The sequence below is a fragment of the Ambystoma mexicanum genome, chromosome 11 (assembly GCF_040938575.1).
Source record: "Ambystoma mexicanum isolate Mex_15411 chromosome 11, UKY_AmexF1_1, whole genome shotgun sequence".
Taxonomy (NCBI): Eukaryota; Metazoa; Chordata; class Amphibia; order Caudata; family Ambystomatidae; genus Ambystoma; species Ambystoma mexicanum.
Genome location: NC_090934.1, coordinates 967,967,637 through 967,987,982, shown reverse-complemented (window position 1 = coordinate 967,987,982; position 20,346 = coordinate 967,967,637). Strand labels below are relative to the sequence as shown.

The following is a 20,346-nucleotide window of genomic DNA, read 5'->3' as shown; positions in this document are numbered from 1 at the left end:
CCTAAAAACGCACATGAAAGGCAAGTCACAGCTGACTTTGATGTCAGTTTTAAAGGGATGGAATCAATGTACACTTTCAATACGAGCATGTGCACTTTTCATACAAAAATAAAGACTTTAGGGGGTATACAATGCATGAGCAGTATGAAGGTGCATTTTATATTTATTAGTTGAAATGTATATCTTATTAGACAAGTGTGATTTTGTAAGGATTGTATTTTGGTTATGTCATGTTTCTCAAAATGCATGTATCCTTGTGCTGGTTACTTGTTTTATTCTTTATGGAAATTTAAAAAAATGTTTTTGTTTAAAAAAAGAAATAATAATGTTAAGGTAACAAGGTAAATACATAATAAACGTTATTAATACATATAAAAACATATTGGGCCTCATTACGAGGTTGCCGCTAGGTCGCCGGTAGTACCAGCGGCCTGCCGGCAACCTCGGCTTACCGTTTCCACCGTCCGATATCCCGGTGATACTGGGATATTACTGGCAGTGGCAGAACAGTAAATTCCCATTCCCTTGGAGTTCCATAGGACTCCATGGAAATGGGAACACTGAAGCACTGGCATAGTTGTTAATTGTGCCGGTGCTTCAGTGATTTATCTGCCGTTAGCGGTCTGAATACTAGCAGGTCAGGCCTGCCTTGATTTTTGTTGTTGTTAATATAATAAAAAAGAGACTGGTAATTTCATCTCTGTGAGGGTAATCTGCCAACCAGATTCCCCTTTCATGTGCTCCATGCCAAAAGCATAGTGTGATATCAGTGCTCTGCTGCATCAGCATCCTGATCTACAGCACCTGTTCTACCAGTGGCACAGAGTAGGCTCAGAGGTCACAGGCGCCCATTTGACAGCTGCAGTGACACCCACGTCTTTGCAGCACAGGGACTGCATTTAAGACATGCACCCCTGTACCAAAACCCATAATTATGAGTCCACTGTACTGGTGAGATAATAATCTATAAAAGTAAGTCATACCTGAGTAATGATATGGTGAACGGTACTTCTCATAAGTATTACAGCCACATCATTTTGATATCACACCTATCACCCCTGTGATACCAGCGCAGCTGTGAAGGGATTATATGCATTTTTCCCAGACAAGGCTGTCCTTGCTGGCAGGACTGTAACCTTGGGGATTGCTTCTATTTGTTTGACTTGTGAGGGCAGGTAACACCCACCCCAGAAGACAGCCACTCCTCAGGAAGCTGTACTGGGATTATGAATCAAAGGGCACATCCATTCACTCTTACTCTCTCTCCCTCTCTATCATCCATTCACTCTCACTCTCTCTCCCTCTCTATCTCTCTGGCACACCTGTTCTGTCTCCCCCATCTCTCCCATTCTAGCTTCCATCCCTCTCGCATTCTGCCTCCCCTCCCCTCACAGCACTCCCTCCCCTTTGCTTTTTATCTCATGCATCTCTCTCAGTCATTCATTCTCTCTCCTTCATTTTCACTGTCATCTCGCTTTCTCACACCTGGTCCGGCTCCCTTTTCTCTCCCGCTGCAGATCCTCTCTCTCTCTCTCACCTGGTGTGGATCTCCTCTCCCACCATCCCCTTGTGAGGAACTGCCATGTGGCAAAGGTGCAAAGTCATTGCTTTTCTTGATTTTTATTGAATAATGAAATGATGCAGGTAATTTAATCTCTGAAAGGGTACTCTGCTGATCAGATTCCCCTTTCGCAAGCTCCATGTCAAAAGCATAGTATGTATATGTGGCTTGCTGCATCAGTATCCTGATTCACAGCACCTGCTCTACCTATGGCACCAAGCAGGTCCAGATGTCACAAATGCCATGGTGACAGCAGCAGTGACAGAATTGTCTCTGCCACGCATGGGCGGCATTTAAGATATGCACCCCTGTAGCCAAACAATGATGATCATAGGTATCTCTTGATGGTGTCAGGATAATCTCTAAAATAAAGCTATGCCTGAGTTTAGGCATAGTACATGTTACTACTTATGATCACGGCTGCCACATTTCAATAGATATTGCACGTGTGTCAGCTCCTGTGAGTCAGCTCTACTGTGGAACGTAATGTGTATTCTGGTCAGCTGGGTGTAGCCCGCCAAATGGCAAGACAGAAACCTAGAGGGTGGGGCCACCTCTATGATCTCTTTGTGAGGGCAGATAACACCCTCAACCCGAGACAGCCACACAGCAGGCCTGTCCTGGGCCTGGGCCCACCCATTCAAAAGCAGTAGCCTCACACTAGGGTGCTGCATCCATAAAGGCCTTTGTTTTCAGTGAGAAGGGAAGGGGGCGGGATTATGATAGGCAGGAGGACTCTGTTCAATGGAAGGAGACTTCCACCATCTTAATTCTCATTGTCCCTCTCCCTCTTTCTTGTCTCCTCCACTTCCTCTGGAGCAAAGCACTTTGGGTGTGACGTCAGAAGGCCAAAGCCCACTTGTTTCAAGAGCAGGGATTGGACCACTAAAGCAGGCTAGCTTTAGTCTGATCATCTAAGGACTTTTGAGTTTTAAAAGAAGGGGTCCCCCAACCCTTCTTCAGACTTGTTCAGATCATCTTGGATACTTTAAAACCGCAGATTCGTTCTGAAGATCTCACTGAACTTCCATCGGGAAAGTTGTACTTTCCAAGGCCCTCAGCCTGAGGTGAAGCGGGAATCATCCAAGACAGAAGAAAGATCTGTTCCCTACCCACACCAAGGGCACATTGGGAGTGACCTCTTCTGTGGATTAGGACCTACCACTCTGCACCAGAATCTTTTGAGCTGGAAGAGCAGACCCTGAACAGACACTGCATAGTTTCCTAGCTAGAGCTTATCACCTGCTATGCTGGGAGCGACTGAATAATGCCGGGACCCGAACCGAATCACTGGAGAGTCACACACCAACTGTAGTGGGTGTTACAACCAGGTCTTGGCCCAGCTATCTCTTGAACTGAGGCCTCATTGATCACACATTGACATACCCAAGATCACCACTTCGACGACCATCGCCCACCAACTCAAACTGCTGGAGCATCACTCATCGAGCATTCCCAGCGGCTGAATCCTGACTCGGCCCGGCTAACTGCAAAGCGTTCCTGGGACTGCCCTGACCTGCAACACTGAGACCCATCCTTCTACTGCACAGAGCACCCGCCTTCACCCCTGCTCATGCCCTTCTGCTGCTTGGGTCCACACAATCCAATGTGCCCTAAATGAGCGTGTCCACTCGCATCTAGGTTCAACACCGGGTCTGACTCTGTTAACCCACCAAGAATTTAATCCAGGTACTGTTGACCATGAACTGCCTCCTCAGTCCACTTGTAGCCTGGAGACTGGTTAGGTCATGATCTCTCCTGTTTTCAAACAAGAGGTTTTTTTGGCTAGTGAATTTCCTACCACCACTGGAATGATGCTCGGAGTACTACTTTTTCATTCTGTCGCATCTTCTCTGTTCTTCCTTTCAGGTGGGTTTTTGTACAGTATTCTTTATCCGTTCTACATGCATATGGTGTAGTGAGATTAAATTATATATATAAATTTTTGGGAATTCCTCTTATTTTGTACTGTGATACATTGTTGTTTGGGTCAGTAATGGTTCATCCCCATACCCCTTTTCTGAAGAGCATGACCTTCCCTTGGCCCACTTTACCACAAAAGACGAAGGAGGAATATCTATTAACTGTCCCTGTTGTACCTTTATGATTGCGTTGTGTTTTGGTTTGGAGAAGTGTAAGGGCTGAGTGGGCTCTTTTGCCCCTCTGGAGCAGAATCGAATGTGTTACATCCCTTCTGGATAGTCTCTCTTTCTCCCATTCTGGCTCTCTTCTCTCTCCATCCCGTTATGCCTCCTCTCTCTCTTTTAATTCAGGAGGGAAATCAAGACTATAAGCCTATCATGGTGGAAGTGGAGGGCCGTAGGCCCCTGTGCCTGCCTACATTCAAGAGAAAACATATGCCTGTGTATGCGTGTATGTGTGTTTGTGTCGGCACATGTGAAAGCCTCTTGGTGAAAGTCTGATCTCAGCACAATACAGCCTGTATAGACTGAATGGCAGTGACTGAGTTATTCATCTGTGGCATTTCCATTTTCCTCCCCCACTTGCAACCTACTGCCATCTAGCCACCCAGTTTGTAGACTACTGAACTACTGGGAGAGTTTCGACTGGGTAAATTATTCCTTACAAGTCTTTATGTTCAATGGCGCTTACTAGAGGTCACATGATGGCATATGAAAGTGAAATACTGGGAGTTTCAGGTAAAAATGTAAAATCATTTCACGGGGGATATGGGCTGGGTTGGGCAGGAGAGTTCAACAAAGTGTGAGTGCTTAAACCATGTGCTTGTGTGAATAGGCAGAAAAGGGAATTGTGTGCATTGCATTGCTTAAAATGTTTCCACTGGCCATGTCAAAGGAACTTGTAGGAGAGGAGCTATGGGCATGTTGCCTGCCCCCAAGTATCCTTTCAGATCTTGATTCCACTCTGCTCCCACAGCACTGAAATGGCATTGATAGATGCACCTTGACGAACCCTTGCCCCCATGGCACCAAACCTTGCCTGAAGTCATGTGCCAACTGATTTCCATTGGTGGATACAAAATGCAATCAATCCGGTGTTTCCTGGGAAGACCTTCATCACACAACCAAGTCATGTTTTCTGCCCTGCGGTTGCCAGAGATACTGCCCTCAACTGTCAGTATAATGAGCTTTCCATTACAATCTGCTAAGCAGGTCTAGGTGAAGGTTGTGCTGACATGGATTCCCTGCTGGTGGTGGACTCTAATCATCTCTTCTGAGCTGACAAAGCACATTTTCACTGGAACATGTCCTTGAAGGTATGACTCATCTCTTGACTCTGTGATGTTCTGGAATATGCTTCACAGATACAGTGCAATCCTTTTAACAGTTTTTATTACAGTGCTTAATTTGTGGGGCTGTTTGCCAGGGCTCAGTACTGGCACTTATTGCTGAACCCCGGCACTTATTGTCTCAGACTCGGTTTGATTATGATAGGGTGTTTTGGCAATGTTATTATTGTAACAGCCAGTCACATAATAAACACCTATAGAATCAGAGCAAAATGTAAATGATGACACATGAGGTTCTTTTTTTAGACGCCCTTGTTGCTTTAATGGTCTGTGTGAAGGCGGGACTTACTGAGGAAAGTTTCAGTCATCAACAACATTGACAACTTCCTGCCCTGCTTCCTGTGAGTGGAGAAGTGGAGCTGCCTTGCCAGGGATTCAAGCTGAATGACCAGGATGGAAAGCGTTAAGTGAAAACAAACTAAGTGGTTCAAGGTATGCCTGACTGTGTGTGAATGTGCATGCCTGCATGTATGTACATGTACGTGTGGATGTGTGTGTTTTCATATGCACACATGTGTATGTATCTAAAAATGCGTGTGGGTGTGTGTGTCTGTCCTCGTGTGAAATGTATGTTTGTTTATGTGTGTATGGGAGGGGGTAGGCTTGGGAACCAGACAATGATCGTCATTTTAGAAATTCTAGTTTGTTAAATTAAGGCATAAATGCAAGGATTTAAAGATTTGTGGATTTTAGTTCAATTTGAAGGCAGAATTTGGGCACAGAACAGAATATAAATTTCTGTGCTGCTCTCCTGCTCTGCTTTCAAAGAGCACCATGGTTTTCCGCTAGCATGCATTTTCTCTGTTTTGGAAACGTACAACATTGCAGTGAATTAGGGTATTTATTGAGCGTGGATCTAGCGTTGGAAAGCAACGGAGCACTTAACAAATCATAGGGGGAAGGATAAAGTGAGCGAAGCAGAAATACGAGGCAGGGGGGCGGGGCGTTAATTTGGCAGCAAGGGATCTACAAACAACCATGGACAAAAACAGGGTGGAGTGAAAGGGGACTTTTGCACGTGACTGCACATGGAAATGGTCCTGTCCTTTGAAACTTAGGAAGGGTTTAAATTGTTCCTAATAGCATGTATATCTTGAATGAAAACATGTTTGTCAAGCAGCCAGTGCCCATATATGCCAGTATTTTCCTACAATGTTTTTAGTGGACAAAGATTCCATATAGGAGAGCTGGTTCCTTGACAACAATTTTACAGGGAATTCCTTGCACATATTTGGTACCGGCTGCACAAACATGTGTTTAAAGGGCAATGCTGAAATAAATATATTTGCCAAAGCCAGAATTAAAATGTTTAACAGTGGTAATGTTGGCTTTTATTAGGCCCAGCCAGAATAATAGGAATAAAAGTGGGATCGTACAGCACTATGCTGGCATATAATGGGTACAGACAACAAGAAAATATTTCCACAGTGGTGTAGATGCTTTTGGATATATATGTTGGCCTTGCTAGGATTCGAACCTGCAAACTGCTGATCACAAAAAGGTTGCAGCAACAAGTGCTCAACACACTGAGCTATCTTGACAGCTTATTTTGCATGTCGATAATCCCATCGGTCATGTATGTGACATACGTTTTGCAAAAAGGGGGGCACTGAGTTTTGTTATATCAGTTTATTCAAGTTGCACCAATAGGTTTCTTTAGGTTCCACTAGACATAGCCTTTGGCCATGGCCACTGTACATGTTCCACATATAGATTTCCTTGGGGCCCCCTAGCCATTGCCTCTAAGGGGGGGTCACCTCCAGAGGGATCACGCTTACTGTGTCTTTTAGGGGGGGTCAATGTAGCGGGCACACCGAAGTAGTCCTGAAGGGGCTGGCTCCCTCTTGGGCAGAGGTGATGATCTCCATGTTTTCATCATAGATACTTCTGAGGAAGCAATTCTGTGTGGGCACTGGAGGTGTCACATGGTACAGACATTGCAGAGCAAGGATTTGATAAGTGAGCGTGGAAACTCACAGCCACATGCATCATGAAAGATAGTTATTCTGTTCCTCTCTCAAATGGGAGCTTTTTAGAAGGACTGAGTGATGTGATGAAGGCAAACAAGGCTTCTGAGCCAACTATGGACTCACAGTTTTGACTAGTATAAATTGGACCAGGGAGTGAGGCCTCCCCTTTGAGACTGAATGCTATGTTTTGATTCTCAAATGTTTGCTGTTAGTTTTGTTTTAGTCACACGGTCATGACCTATATAATGGGAGATCTGGTGGGTGGGACAGGATTTATGGGATTGATCTTATAGTAGAGGTGGGCTGCGAACCAAAAGTGGCCCTGGACATGTTTTGCAAAGTGGCCCCATAGTGCACTGTGCAAGCCAATGAAAAGAGCAAGCTGAACCACCTAAAGAAAGCTTCGGGGGGCTCCATCCAAGGAAATTAGGAAAGATGGGTCCAATGCAGGCATTGTAAAGCATGTGTCCTTATATACAGATAGAAATATTGTTAATCATAACAAATTGACATAATACATTTATTAACAGTGAAGAATACTACCCTGGAATATTTTAAAACAAATGATTTGATTCAAAGAGAAGTGGTAACTGGAAGAGCAAGAGGAGCAGAAAATTCAGTCACTCACACTAAAGAGGCCCTTGGGATAGATACCTAGGGGGAAGTCTGCAGAGCTCGCTGTAGGCCAGTCCACCTCTGTTGGACAGTGTGAACCTGTAACTTTGTGTTCCTGGCTTGCAAGACAATTGAGCTGTCTTTGCTTTTGCTACTAACCAAAGGTGATGGCATGAGCCCAGTTTCTTCCACAGTAGTAATTCCGGTGTGTATAATGTGGGCACATCACAAGCATGCATTTTACAGTGGCAGTACTAGCTCATATTGTAGGCTGGCATGTTTTACAGTAGAAGTGCTGGGAAGTACCTTGGGCACAGGCATCATGGCTTTTACTCTACACTGGCGGTGTTGGCAAGCAATGAGGGAAAATGGATTATAGACGTGTCTTTCACAGTGGCAGCACTAATTTATACTGTGAGCATAGGCATCATAAAATTGTGCTTTACAATAGCAGTGCTGGCATATACTGTGAGCACAGGCATCATGAAGACTATTAGACAGTGGTCATTTATGGTAGGCACAGTAATTATGAAAATGTATTGTAAATGGCTCCTGTGTACTTTGGTCACTGGCATCTCTATAGGTTTTTCATCTGTTATGCTACAAACCTGAATATAAATTGTAGTGAATTTTACAAAACTTTGTGCAATATGTGTACTGTAAAAAGTATGATTTCAGGCTAATATTGTAAAGATTATTTCAAGGGGAGATCGTTCCGGAAGCCCCAATGTTGTTTCAGGCTCTCTTGCTATGCTCAGCATGAGGAATTCGACCATCCGCACGGTGGGTGTGCGCTCGCATGGGCTTTCTTTGAAATGTTCAATTAAATGGAATGATGATAGACACCAACCTCAGGAAAATGTGGGGGATAATCCACACACATGTTCCTATGATCACACCACAACAAGCGCATAGACCTGTGTACTCTGGGTGGACACAGCATACAGGCACAGTCCGCCCTGTCATATTTAGTTGGGATATGACAGCCAGGAGTACACCATGGCATCTGTAGAAAGAGGGAGGATAAACCTTCCCTCTGTCATGGCCTGCCTGATTAACTAACAAAGGCTCCACTGATCCACCCAGTTCTTTTGTTGGGCCCTGCAGCTGGTGGCAGCAATTATACTAATAGAGTGTACTTCAAACAGACCCACATGGGGCCTGGCTTCAGAGGTGAACAAAGAATACAGGAAACCCCAACAACATTTCATATGTAACAGTGTCAACCTGAAGCCAGCTTCCGTCCTCAGTGTCATTGATAGTGAGCTGTTATCTCTGGTACTGCATGTTTACAGTAAGCTTCCATGGGCGGGGGACCCCATTCATCAAGTACAAGAATGTGGTTTGTAGGAGCCAGAGAGTCTGGTCTTGCTGCTGCTTCAAGGGAGTTCTGCCGCTTTAAACAGGAACCACAGAGAGATCCATTAACCAGAGAGACTCTCTGATCAACAACAGACAGGAAGATGGGTGGGACTTAGTATCACATGTTTTCACCCCTTTACCTTTCCTGTTGCAAGGCACACTGGTTATGACCTCGTGCATACAGAAGATAGTTGGTAGGGACACCAGGATTGGTTCATTAAGGTAGGCATAGCCTACATCAATCACTGTGGCCCACATGGCTTTAAAAAAGGGCTGAGCCCCTCTTTTGGCAGATCATCTGAAGACTTAACTTGAAATAACAAAGAAGAACTCAACCTTGGACCCTGGCTGAAGGTACAGTCAGCCTTAAATCTTCCGCCAGTGAAGAAAGGCCAGGACCTCCAAAGAGGGAAGCTAAATCCCTCCCCTAAACATCTCCTTGGGAACAGAAGGAGATACCAAATCCAGAAGACCATCTTCACCTCCATAACTGGTACCCAGCCATCAGACAGCATGCCCTGCTAGGCTATGCAGCAAGCTTACTAGGTAGGAAGCACCAGAGGTTCTCTGAACCTACAACAAAGGACATGGCAGTTGCCTGCAACACACTCTGCAGCTTGGGCCGTCCGCCTTAAAGGATGACAAAAGCCCATTGAAGAAGCTGGGAGAAGTGCCTCGACTAGCATCTACCAACTTCTGCCTTAAATGACATTTTTGAGCCAGTCGAGTTTTTCAAGCTGCAGCTGACTGGAATGCTGACCTTTGTCAAGTTGCAGTCACTTAAACACATCTGAGATGTCTCAACCAGTGCTTCAGAACTGCCGATCAGTGCTGAGACAAAGATTCCTGACCCCAGCACAATGCACATTGTGGTTATGTCACCTGATCCTTCCCGGAAGGCCCCTAGAGACATATTAAGGCCCATTGTTCCCTTTGTGCTGAAGCCAAGTAACTTTAAACTATTGTGTTCATCAACCATACAGACTACCCTCCTGTCATTATTCAGAAGGCATCTCTTTTCCTTCTTTTAAACTGCCTGTCCTCTGAATTCCTTTACAGGGTGGATTGTATTTCACACTGTTGCTAGAACTGTCTGTTGTGCATATATAAAGTAGATATTTTTGATACAACATTGACTGGACAGTCCCTTTTATCATTGGGTAATAATTGTATTTTCACTGTGTTTCAAATAACCAACGATCAACAACCTTGTGGAGATAAGCCTGCCATTCCGTCCACTTTACCAAAATTGGACAAGGAGGTTTATACTTCGCTTGTTATTCCAATCTGTTTGTTTCCCTTCTGTTGTACTAGAGGTGTGGGGCTGATTGATGGTTTAGAAACCGATATTCAGTCCTGGACCACTGGTGCCCCGGAAGTTGATTCGTCACATTCAGTCACTCCTGCTAATATGGGGGAAAGAATTACGACTGCTGATATTACAAGAGAGCCAAGCACTAATAGTTATTACTTGAAAACGGAGAGAAAGAAATATATTGCGGCTGTTAGCAAATAGGTGTGTAATGGGATTCCTGGCACTGACAGCAGGCATGTACTCTTTGTTAATGGATTTGTACATGGGATACTGAAGCAAAGCTGAGATTCCTTAAATTGCAGTCTGTCAAAAAAGGTTTCTCACTTCAGTTGTTGCTACATGTTTGGCATCTTCTATAAGCTTTAATAAGGAAACTGTATGAGGACAATTTTGCAAATATAAACCTAATTCAATGTAATTGCTGTGAGGAATTTTGGGATGTGGTACCAGTAGTATGTTACCTACATGGAATAAAGAAAAAAATAAAAGAGCTCCAGCAAATCTGGCAACATTGTAAATACATAAGAGTATCAACTAGTCTGGTTTGTCTTAGATTCTCTGCTAATAGAGCTAAAGATCCATCATTACAATTTGCTGGGCACTGCACAATGGTACTTAGCTGAGCTATTCCAAGAGTTTTTAAGTAGGTTACGATTGATAGCAAGAGTTAGTGAAAACTAGTAACGCAACTCACCTGTTTCCCTCTGTTAAACGGTTATGCTACGGATACCGACAGTGCACCGTACTCTCAACTGCTACTAATTTGAAAGGTCTAGCAGTGTTGTAGGTAGTGATATATTTTTGGGGCGAAAGAGCAGTACTATATATTACATTTCAAGTCCATATTGCTACCCTTTCAGAAGTAGGTTAGAAGAAGCATTCACAATGCCAACAGGTCTGGTTTTGTAGATGAAGATGGTAAGAGATGTCTTTAATTCCCACAGAGCAAAAGAGGTTTACCCTCCACATTTGCAAAGCCAGACCTATTGAATTTGCCAAGGTGTATTATTGTAGGGTTGCCCCTTAAAGCAACCCCCAGTGCTCCCACTTCATAATCTATAGTAGATGGCCAACCCCCAGTTTTTTTCTGCAGCCTCTTTTGGATTTTCATTAAGCTGAACATCACCCATCATGGATGTTGCAGAAACAAGTCAGGTCTTATTTTCATAGCCCTGAATCCCTGTTTGGATTGCACGCTGCCGCATTCTTCCTCTACATCATGGTATATGTTCACATAGGATGTTTGACAAGCGGTTGAGTGGCGCGAACTGAGTGGATGAACTGAGATGTGCCAATAAATGTGGTCATACTACTTGGTGGAGTATCCCTACAAGCGGCCAAGCCGCCGAGTTCAATGCGCAGCAGTTGCTAGGGGGTGGGGCTGGAGGGCGAGCAATGCTAGCCCTTTGGGGGCTTGGGTGCGATGGTGCCAGGGTGGCAGAGCCCCCCTAGTACCATAAAAATTATAATAATAATAATAAATATAATAATAATAATCTGCCAGAAAAACAATGTAAATGGTTTTACTCCAGCATGAAAATCTCATACTGGTATAAAACAATGTTGTTTTTGAAGGCGGAGTGCAAACAAGAGGCAGAAGCGTAGCTCCAGTTCTGCCACCGCCATGTGCCTTAAAAAGCAATGGAAATCCCGTGAGGCATGAATGGAGGTGTTAAGGCAGGCGGAACACCATTAGGCCTGTCTTTCGTGCTTCCATTTACGCTCCAGGGGATAAAAAATTGCCCCCCCCCCCTTGACTATGGGCCTCATCACGAGTTTGGCTGTAACCCTTAAATCCGGTGGTAGCGCTGTTACCGCCGGATTTAAGGGTCTGCCAAATCAGGGCTTCGGCGGATTTCTCCCCAGCTCTGAGCTGGGGGGCAATCTGCCGAAAATTTGCGCTCATACAGCCGGCGGGAAATCCGCCGCCGGTATGACCGTGAAATTTCCCCATTGAGCCCAATGGGGAATGGGGCATTCCCGAATGGGCTCAGTGGGGAATGGGGGATTCCAAATCTGCCAAACCCGTGATCCGGCGCTAATAGCGCCAGTGGGTTTGGCGGTAGGGCAGATAGCGCCAGCGCTATTAGCACCGGCGTTACCGTCCAACTCGTGATGAGGCCCTATATCTGGTTTTGCACATGCAACCTCTTTCTGAATATTTGATCCCTGCCTTTTCGTTAATGCGTTATTTTCTGACTTTGAATGAGTATGATGTGTTGCTTAAACTGAAGAGAAATACATTACACACAGGAGCCCATTTAGAACAGCTTGGAACGCCCTCCCCCTTCCTTACCTGACTTCAGGTCGTCCTCGGGCTGCACTTCCCGTTTTCCGGCAAGGCCATGCTTGTCGTTGAAAGATCTGTGGTTGTCTACAGCATCTGTTTAACCAAACGAAGACCAGAAGCATTAATTCACTTTACGTGTTCAAATCGCGTTACTTTAATGTCCTCATGGTTGCAGGTCTCATTTATATTCTCAAATTATCTTTCTTAATTAGATTGTCTGGGTTCTGCGAACAAATTGATGAGCACGTTTTAAAGATTATGGTTTTAAACGAAGCAGAAATAATTGTGCATAAAAAAAAGATGTTATCATGTGCGGTAGCGACTTTGGGAGTGAAGGGACATGCCTGCATTTTGGCGGGTTCAGGTAAGGGTGTGGCCGTGTTTACGTTAAATATTGGAAGTTAAATGGGTGTGGTGTGAATGCATAACCTCAAAAAGCTTTCTTACATGCACCCGATGGCGCGTCTCTCCCCCTTGCAATGGGAACTTCCTTGACCAGGAAAAGCTGATCAACTCGACCTGAAACAAAGGATGGCTCCCATTACACAGGGTAGAGAACGGCCGAGGAGAAGGATAGTACAGTAGACCTATCTCAGTACACGTCATAACCCGCATGCATGGGGCAAGCCTCCCGTGCATCGCAACTTTACTTACAAGGGTCTAGGGAACACAAGAAGGGTTTAACGCCCAAGGACGTGGCTGGCATAAGGATGCCTGTGCAAAAGAGAACAGACTACGCTCTGATACAGTCTGGGTAATTATATTTCACAGTGCAGGGTTCAGCGTTATTACAGAGACCTTGAGAGTGACTAGTCGCCCCCTAAAGGTTATGTTGCACTATTCTGGGCGCCCATCTACGCTTTTGTACATCTCTTGGGACCTTCCCATTTTTAGTCGTGTGTCCCAGCTAGGTAGTTTGCACTTATGATGTCCTTCATTTGGGAAAAGAAGAGCGCCAGGAGGAGTCTTCGGAAACTGACTTCTGGCCCGCGTTGGGTCTCCCCTTCTCATTTTCAAAGCAGACATCGAGGCCCCACTGAGGTGCAGATCAAAGAACCTTCTCTTTGACGTCGCCCCCTCCAGGGCAATTCTGTTTCTGAAGAAGTTCCCACATAGAGTAGGGGGCAAGAAATAGGGTGACCCCCCAGTGAGCAGGAAGTGGTGCGCCTCAGTATTTAGCTGCAGTGACTGCACTGCAGCTAAGGGCGTGGCATGCTCGCATGGCAGGAGACCCCTGTGCCACTCCACATGCACTTGAGAGTTTACCCTTTCATTTCACGGAGTTAAGGCATTTTCTATTCACTGTGCTCCATGATATCTCTGTTTATTTTTAATGGGTCAATGCAGTGTGTGAATATATGCCGATGGCAGGACTGTGGACATGGGCGGAGCCTCTGAGTTGCCCCACAGAGATCTTTATCCGGATAAAGTACAGTACCAACAGTTTTTTAACTTATATACTTATATTAACTATATTTGTATTTTATATATATCATCATTATCAATTTTATTTTATATATATCATCACTTAACTTTATTCGACAATGAGGCCATAAAAGTACACATATAAATCATTTCCACACATAAATGAGTTATAATGAAAACAGCGAGAACCAATTAGCCTCTTTATCATGAAACAATATTTTCCTTAATATCAATCCCCTGGCCAGTTCTAATATCTGCCATGTCGGGAGGGGGTGGCACACTACTTTGTTTTAGCCACAGAGGACATTCCCTGATCCAATAATACACCCCTCAGGTCTTTTCCCCACTGGGACTGTGTTGGCTCCAGAGAGCATTGGAAATTGGGACCTGATTCCCAATGAGAGCGTAATTCATGTGGGGTCGGTATTCTTCCAGAGAGGGAAAGCACTAATGACAATCCAACTGCTAGTCATTGAACGCCGTCACATACCAATTCAGAGTAAGGCAATGGCTAACCTCGGGGCCCTTAGTTCTATGCGAATAAGATCGTGGGAGCCCCCCTCGTTGTACGATAGTCTTCTACAAAATTGAATGTCCTCCCTGATCAAGGAACAGCATCCGTACGCTGTTCTCAACCAGTGTGTACTCTGGCTTATGAGGGAGTCTCTCGATTCAGGCTCATCACTGGAGCTCTTGGGGACCCTGTGCATGAATACCACACCCCTTCTTTGTGACCCCCTCATGTTTCCGTACTATATATCTTGATATTCAGTAGTTTGCTAATTTGGGGCCTGGGGTTTTGGTAAACTACAGCACTACAGCTTGGCAGGGCTGTGGACACGTTGTGACCTGCTTCATGCCCCCACCCCGTGACTTGTCCCCCCACATGGTGTACTGGCTCCCTTGTTCGACTGCCCCATGGGCACCCCACCATGACGTTCGTGCAGAGTTAGCCTGATGGTTGTTGGAAATCGGACTAGTATCAATATTAGCTTGTCCCCGGGTCTCAACTGCAAACACCACTTCAGTGAGCACCGTGGGACCACTTCAATCGGGCTGGGTCACATCTGTCTCTGGGACACTGCAGAGTTTCTTAATTACTGCTTTGAGCCCCCTTATGGCTATCTTGTTGCTTGAGTGACACTCCCCTAGAATGCCTCTTCCAATGTGGCTACCATTGTCCAGAATCAATAATTAAATGCTTCTTGAGAGGACCAGAGAGCAATGGCAACCCCGTGCTGGTTCCTCAAGGACGGGGGCTGAGGCAGGGCAGGATATTCCCCGTGAGGTTATGCAGGGGGAGTTAGCACCCAGCAAATGCCCTTTCCCAGTGGACGGACCTCACACACCAGTTGCATGCCAAGCAATGTCTTCCAATGAATGGTGTCAAGAAGGTAGTCCTTGGTGCTAGGGGCCTATTTCCTATAATCCTATTTCCAGGGAACTAGATGTTGCATTCGTGATAGAGGCAGTTTTAGTTACCCCTGCACTGGAGATTGCAAGAGTTTGGGGTGTAGAGAAGACAGGGCCACAGTTGCACTTTACCTGGAGCTTGTCCGCAGGAATCTTAGAATGGGTCTTCAGGAGAATAAGCTTTGAGCCTGGAAATGGTGTAGGTGAGAGGTCATGTATATTAATAGGTGTCGGAGCAGTTTGTTTGCAAATCCCCAGAAAAGCTTGGTCCGGGGCAGAACCCCCCGTTACTCCCGTTACTCGGCAGGTCCAGGGAGGAGGCATCGCTTATTGCAGGAGTGTCTTCTAAAGTGACCGAGCGGACATTCTCTGCACTAGATGACACTTCTGCAGGGACTTTCCCTTTGTCATGCTGATCAAGGTTACCCTCTGTGGAGTGGACGCCTGCGTTGTTCAACATACGATTGGGGCACTGAATGTATTAATTTCCTTCATCAAATTATAGGCGTCACCCGTTATCATAACAGGACGATGGGTTCTGATCTTGTTGGCACCTGGGTCACAGTCTGAGGTGGGCAGGTCCATTATCCACTGCTTCACAGATAAAATGTTCCTCTTAGTTATACGGGGGGGGCTTCGTGGTGGTGAGGGTGAGTGTAGAGGGATAACGACACGGCTGCTGTCGCCATAATAGTGTAGATGAAGGAAAAGGCTACAGGGAGAGCATAGCGTATTCAACATACAAGGGCAGAAAATCTGATCAAATGGGCCCCACCCTCTCTTCAGACTCCTCACCTATACTCGATGCCCTGAGGCAAAGGTTCTGCTTCCAGAGGGCAGGGGGTTACATCAGATAAGTGCCCCCCTTTGATCACTGAACACCCTTGTGGAGCTCCACACCCCGCGTCCTTGGTCCCCCGGCGTGCTTCGGGCCTGGCAGGAATTGCTGATGGTAATGTAGGGAGGAGACGTGGCCTGCAGCCCATTCCTCAGAGGTATGGAGGCCCTCCTGGGCCAGAAAAGAAGGAATTACCATTACCATATTTGGAGGGTAATGCCACAAAACTGAGGAGATCGGAGTCCCCTCTGTTTTATGTGGAAGACTCTGAGGGATTTGCTCTAGTGTTATGTGTCAGATGACTATTCATGTTCATAATGCAGTTCCGGGTGCTGTAATCAGATCTAATTCCTATATGATAATGTGACAGAGAGGTATGTGGGCCATGATGGGAAGTGTTCTGCTGGTGGGATTTTTAGGGGCTGTTAAGGTCAATACCAGATATGTTAGATGTGATATCTAGATTCATGGTCACATGCTTTAGTGGACATTTTCTCTGCCTTCAACCTTAAGACATCACGAGCGGCTGATCCCAACACCAGAGGAGCTCTGGAACATTCCAAAACACTAACCAGACTATGTGACACAGTGAGCGTTTGACAGTTTCTCTGAAAGAAAAAGTAGAGCTATTCCTACAAGTGACACAGTTCTGCCGAGAAGACACAATCCAGTTCAACATGGACTTTTCTCAGCCTCAACCCGATGCTGCTCGGCACACTCTCAGAGGGGGCCTCCGAGAAATCTTGCTGTAAGGACAGGGCACCCCAAAACCATCTGGTAGTGATGAAACCTGACTGCTTAAGATACCATGTCAGCTTTTCAGTTGAAATATACCTATGTGTGGAAGTAATGCCTGTGGCCGCGCCACCTCAGTCCCTTATTCAGAGCTTATCCAGAGCTAGACTTTTGTTCATGCATTCCGGTCTACCATAGGATGGTAAAGAGCTCCGTCTATCTACATTTGGGGTGTCTTAATATTCATGACTGAGGGCCTCATTACACGGTAGGCGATAGCCATGGTGCTATTAGCACCATGGCTACCCCATACCGCCTTCTGGGTCCGGGTTGGCGGTATGGGGACTTACCGGGTCATTCCGACCCTTGGGGACCCGGTAAGTCCCCATGCCAAATACCATTCCCCATTCCCATTTCAGCCCCCATAGGGCTGAATGGGAATGGGGAAAGAGCTAATAATGGTACCCCAATTTGCGGTACTGTTATTTGCTCTGAAGTCCCTCAGCAGGTCCCTTCCTTAACGTGTGGTCTGGCCACACGTTAAGGACCGGACCCGCTGAGGGACCTCGTAGTAGGGCGGTAGGGGATTGCCGGCACCGGTGCCCTTACTGGTGCCGGTAATCCCTTACCGCCATCCGTGTAATGAGGCCCTGAGTTTTGCAAATGCCCCATTCACCAATCCCATTGCAAGAGTGCAATCTGATTGGTGGAAAATCTCTGCCTGTGGCAGGAAGCATGGTGGGGGAGGGGGTATAGCTGGGCAGAGCCTTTGTGGCTACTCCATTTCTCAAATGAGAAAAGATGGTAATACCTGGGGAATGCTGTAGGTGAAAGAGGGCACGACACGCGCTTATGATGGAAATGCCTAGCAAAATATGTGGGTGATTGGGAAATTACCTGAGCAATGGTATATATGCTTGGGTAAATGATGGCAATACCTGTGAAATGGTATGAGTACTTGGATCTTTGATGCCAATACCTGAGAAATAGAACAAGTACATGAGCATAAGATGCAAATGACTCAAATACCCTGAACAGCTTGATGGCAACAATGGCCTATGGTATCTGAACCTAGGCATACAGTATTTTATTAATTTATTTATTGGGTATTTATAATGCGCCTATAGACAATGTGGTTTTGAGGCGCGACAAGACAAGGGGGGGCAGGGAGGACAAACAACAGTCCTACTGGGCCTTGTGACATTCCGATTGTGCAAGTGCAGTAACGGGAAGTGCAGGGGAGAGGGGTGGGGGAATGCCTGTCTGGGCGGAAGGGCCCGTGAGAAAAGGGAGTGCCAGGGGAGACCAGGTGGAAAGAGCCAGAGGAAAGAAGAGAGTGCAGGGGAAGGAAGGCCCTTGGGCTACGTGCGAGGTAAGGGGCTGTAGGGCTTCAGGGGTGCAGGCCCAGCCAGGCTAGTGCAGGGGGAGGGGCCCAAAGGGAAAGTGCAGGACAGTGGAGTAAGGGTGGTCAGGGGAGACCAAGTGCAGGGGTAGACTGGGCTAGGGGGGCCTGGTGCCCTGTAAGCAACAGAAGGAACCAGGCAGCCATTCAAGAGGCAGACCGGGACATTACAGGGGAGAGGGAAAGGGAAGGAAGAAGAGACAAGGAAGGACTTGAGAAGATTCCGGAACTTAAGGAGATGCATCTCAAGACTGAGACGGGCAGGGAGGCCATTTCGGAGGGAGGCATCTGCGGGGGAGAGAGATCTACCCCACACTCCGCTTGAAAAAGCCCCTTATCTGCAGAGAGTTAGAGGTAGAAGACCGAAGGGCTCTAGCAGGAAGGTATTTAGGGAGAGAGAGTTGTATGTAGTGGGGTCCCAGGCCCCAGAAAGCCTTGTGGATGATGCACATGGTCTTGAACTTGAGCCTCGCAGAAACCGGGAACCAGCAAAGAGATTTTAGGACTGGAGAGGTGCGATCCCTAGGCTTGAGGCCAAGGATAGGTCTCTCAGTCCGGATCTGGAATAGTTGAATGGGCAAAGGGAGGAGATGGGCAGATTGCGGAAGAGGTTGTTGCAGTTGTCCAGCCTGGAGAGAACCAGAGCTCTGGAGACATTGGGCCTCATTAGGACCCAGGCGTTAAGGGGTTAACGGCGCCGTAAAAGGTGTCAGCGCCGTTAAACCCTTAATGCCTTACTACGAGGTCCCTTTGCGGGACCTGACCTTAACGGCTGATCTAGACCAGCCGTTAAAGTAGGGGCCCGCAAAGGGACTCTCGAGGTAAGTACGGTACCGCAATTTGCAGTACCGCACTTACCGCCTTCCCCATTCCCATTTTGCTCTATGGGGCGAAAATGGGAATGTGGAAGGGCCATGGTGGCATGGGGAATTACCGCCCGCCAACCTTGGAATGGGGTGATAATTCCCCATTTCGCCAAAGCGGACTCCGGCATCGACCATGGTGCTAATAGCACCATGGTTTTCCGCCGAAGTCCTAATGAGGGCCATTGAGTTTCTGGGGTAAGGTGAGGAAAGGGAGAATTCCTCTGAGAAGGTGCAGCAAACAAACAAACAAACAAACAAAGCTGAAAGTGGGCCTTCTTGGCAAGGTCCGTGATGTGAGGAGAGAAGGAGAGAGAGGAGTTGAAATGGACACCAAGGTTTTTTATCTTACAGGAGGGTGGCCAGAGTGTGGGAGGAAAATAGCAAGCAGAGGTCCCAATCAGAAGGATCTCTGTCTTACTGGCATTAAGGCAGAGATCATTAGCACCATACCTGAATAGTAGATAGGCAGTCACGAATGAGAGAGGAAGAAGAGGTGGAGGAGGGAAAGCTTGATGGAGAGCTGCGTGTCATCCACATAACATTGGAAGTTAGGAGAGGAGGTGGAGAACAAATGGGCTAGAGGGGCCAGGTAGATGTTGGAAAGCCAAGGCGAGAGTATAGAGCCCTGAGGGACACCAGATGTGCAGAGTGAGATGGCGGAAAGAAAAGGTCCCAGTTGAACCTGGGAGGGTCGGTCCGAGAGGAAGGAGGTCAGCCAGTCTAGAGCCAGGTCTGTGGATGCCAGGGGTATCACAGAGCTGATTTATTAGGGTGGCATGATTGACCGTATCAAAGACAGAGGAAAGGTCAAGAAGGATGAGAATGGAAGGAGACCCAGAATCAGGATTACAGAACAAGTCTTAACGGGTGTTGAGGAGAGCAGTTTATGTGCCTCTGGCAGCACTGAAGCCAGACTGGCGGTCATGAAGACAACCAACAGATTCAGTGTGGTGGATAATCTGGGAGATGGCCAGCTTCTCCAAGAGTTTTCCCAGGAAAGGGTTAATGGAGATAGGGTGGTAGTTAGCCGGACAGGAAGGGACGTCGGAAGACTTTTTGAGGAGAGGGTGCACAAAGGAGTGCTTGAGGAGAGAGGGGAAGGATCCAGTGTCAAAAGAGTGATTGCAAAAATCGACCAAGCCTGGAGCAACGGAGATAATGTTGTCCTTGATATTTCTGGAGGAGCAGGGGATGAGACTTTCATAGAGCGGACTTGTCTAGAAACCTCATCAGGTTTTATTGGAGAGAAAGAGGAGAGTAGGAGGGAAGAGGTGAGGGGGGCC

General features: G+C 46.6%; 1 protein-coding gene across 2 annotated transcripts in view; it reads right to left on the bottom strand.

Moving 5' to 3' along the window:
• The window catches only part of GAL (galanin and GMAP prepropeptide), a 266,855-nt gene that overhangs the window by 146,889 nt on the left and 99,620 nt on the right, over nucleotides 1-20,346 (bottom strand). The window contains exons 4-5 of one of the 2 annotated variants that reach the window (XM_069624118.1): nucleotides 12,832-12,903; nucleotides 12,391-12,477 (exon numbers count right to left, since the gene is read on the bottom strand). In XM_069624118.1, coding sequence (XP_069480219.1) covers nucleotides 12,391-12,477; nucleotides 12,832-12,903 — 159 coding nt within the window. The remainder of the gene's footprint in view (nucleotides 1-12,390; nucleotides 12,478-12,831; nucleotides 12,904-20,346) is intronic. The other variant, XM_069624117.1, reaches the window with a different exon arrangement.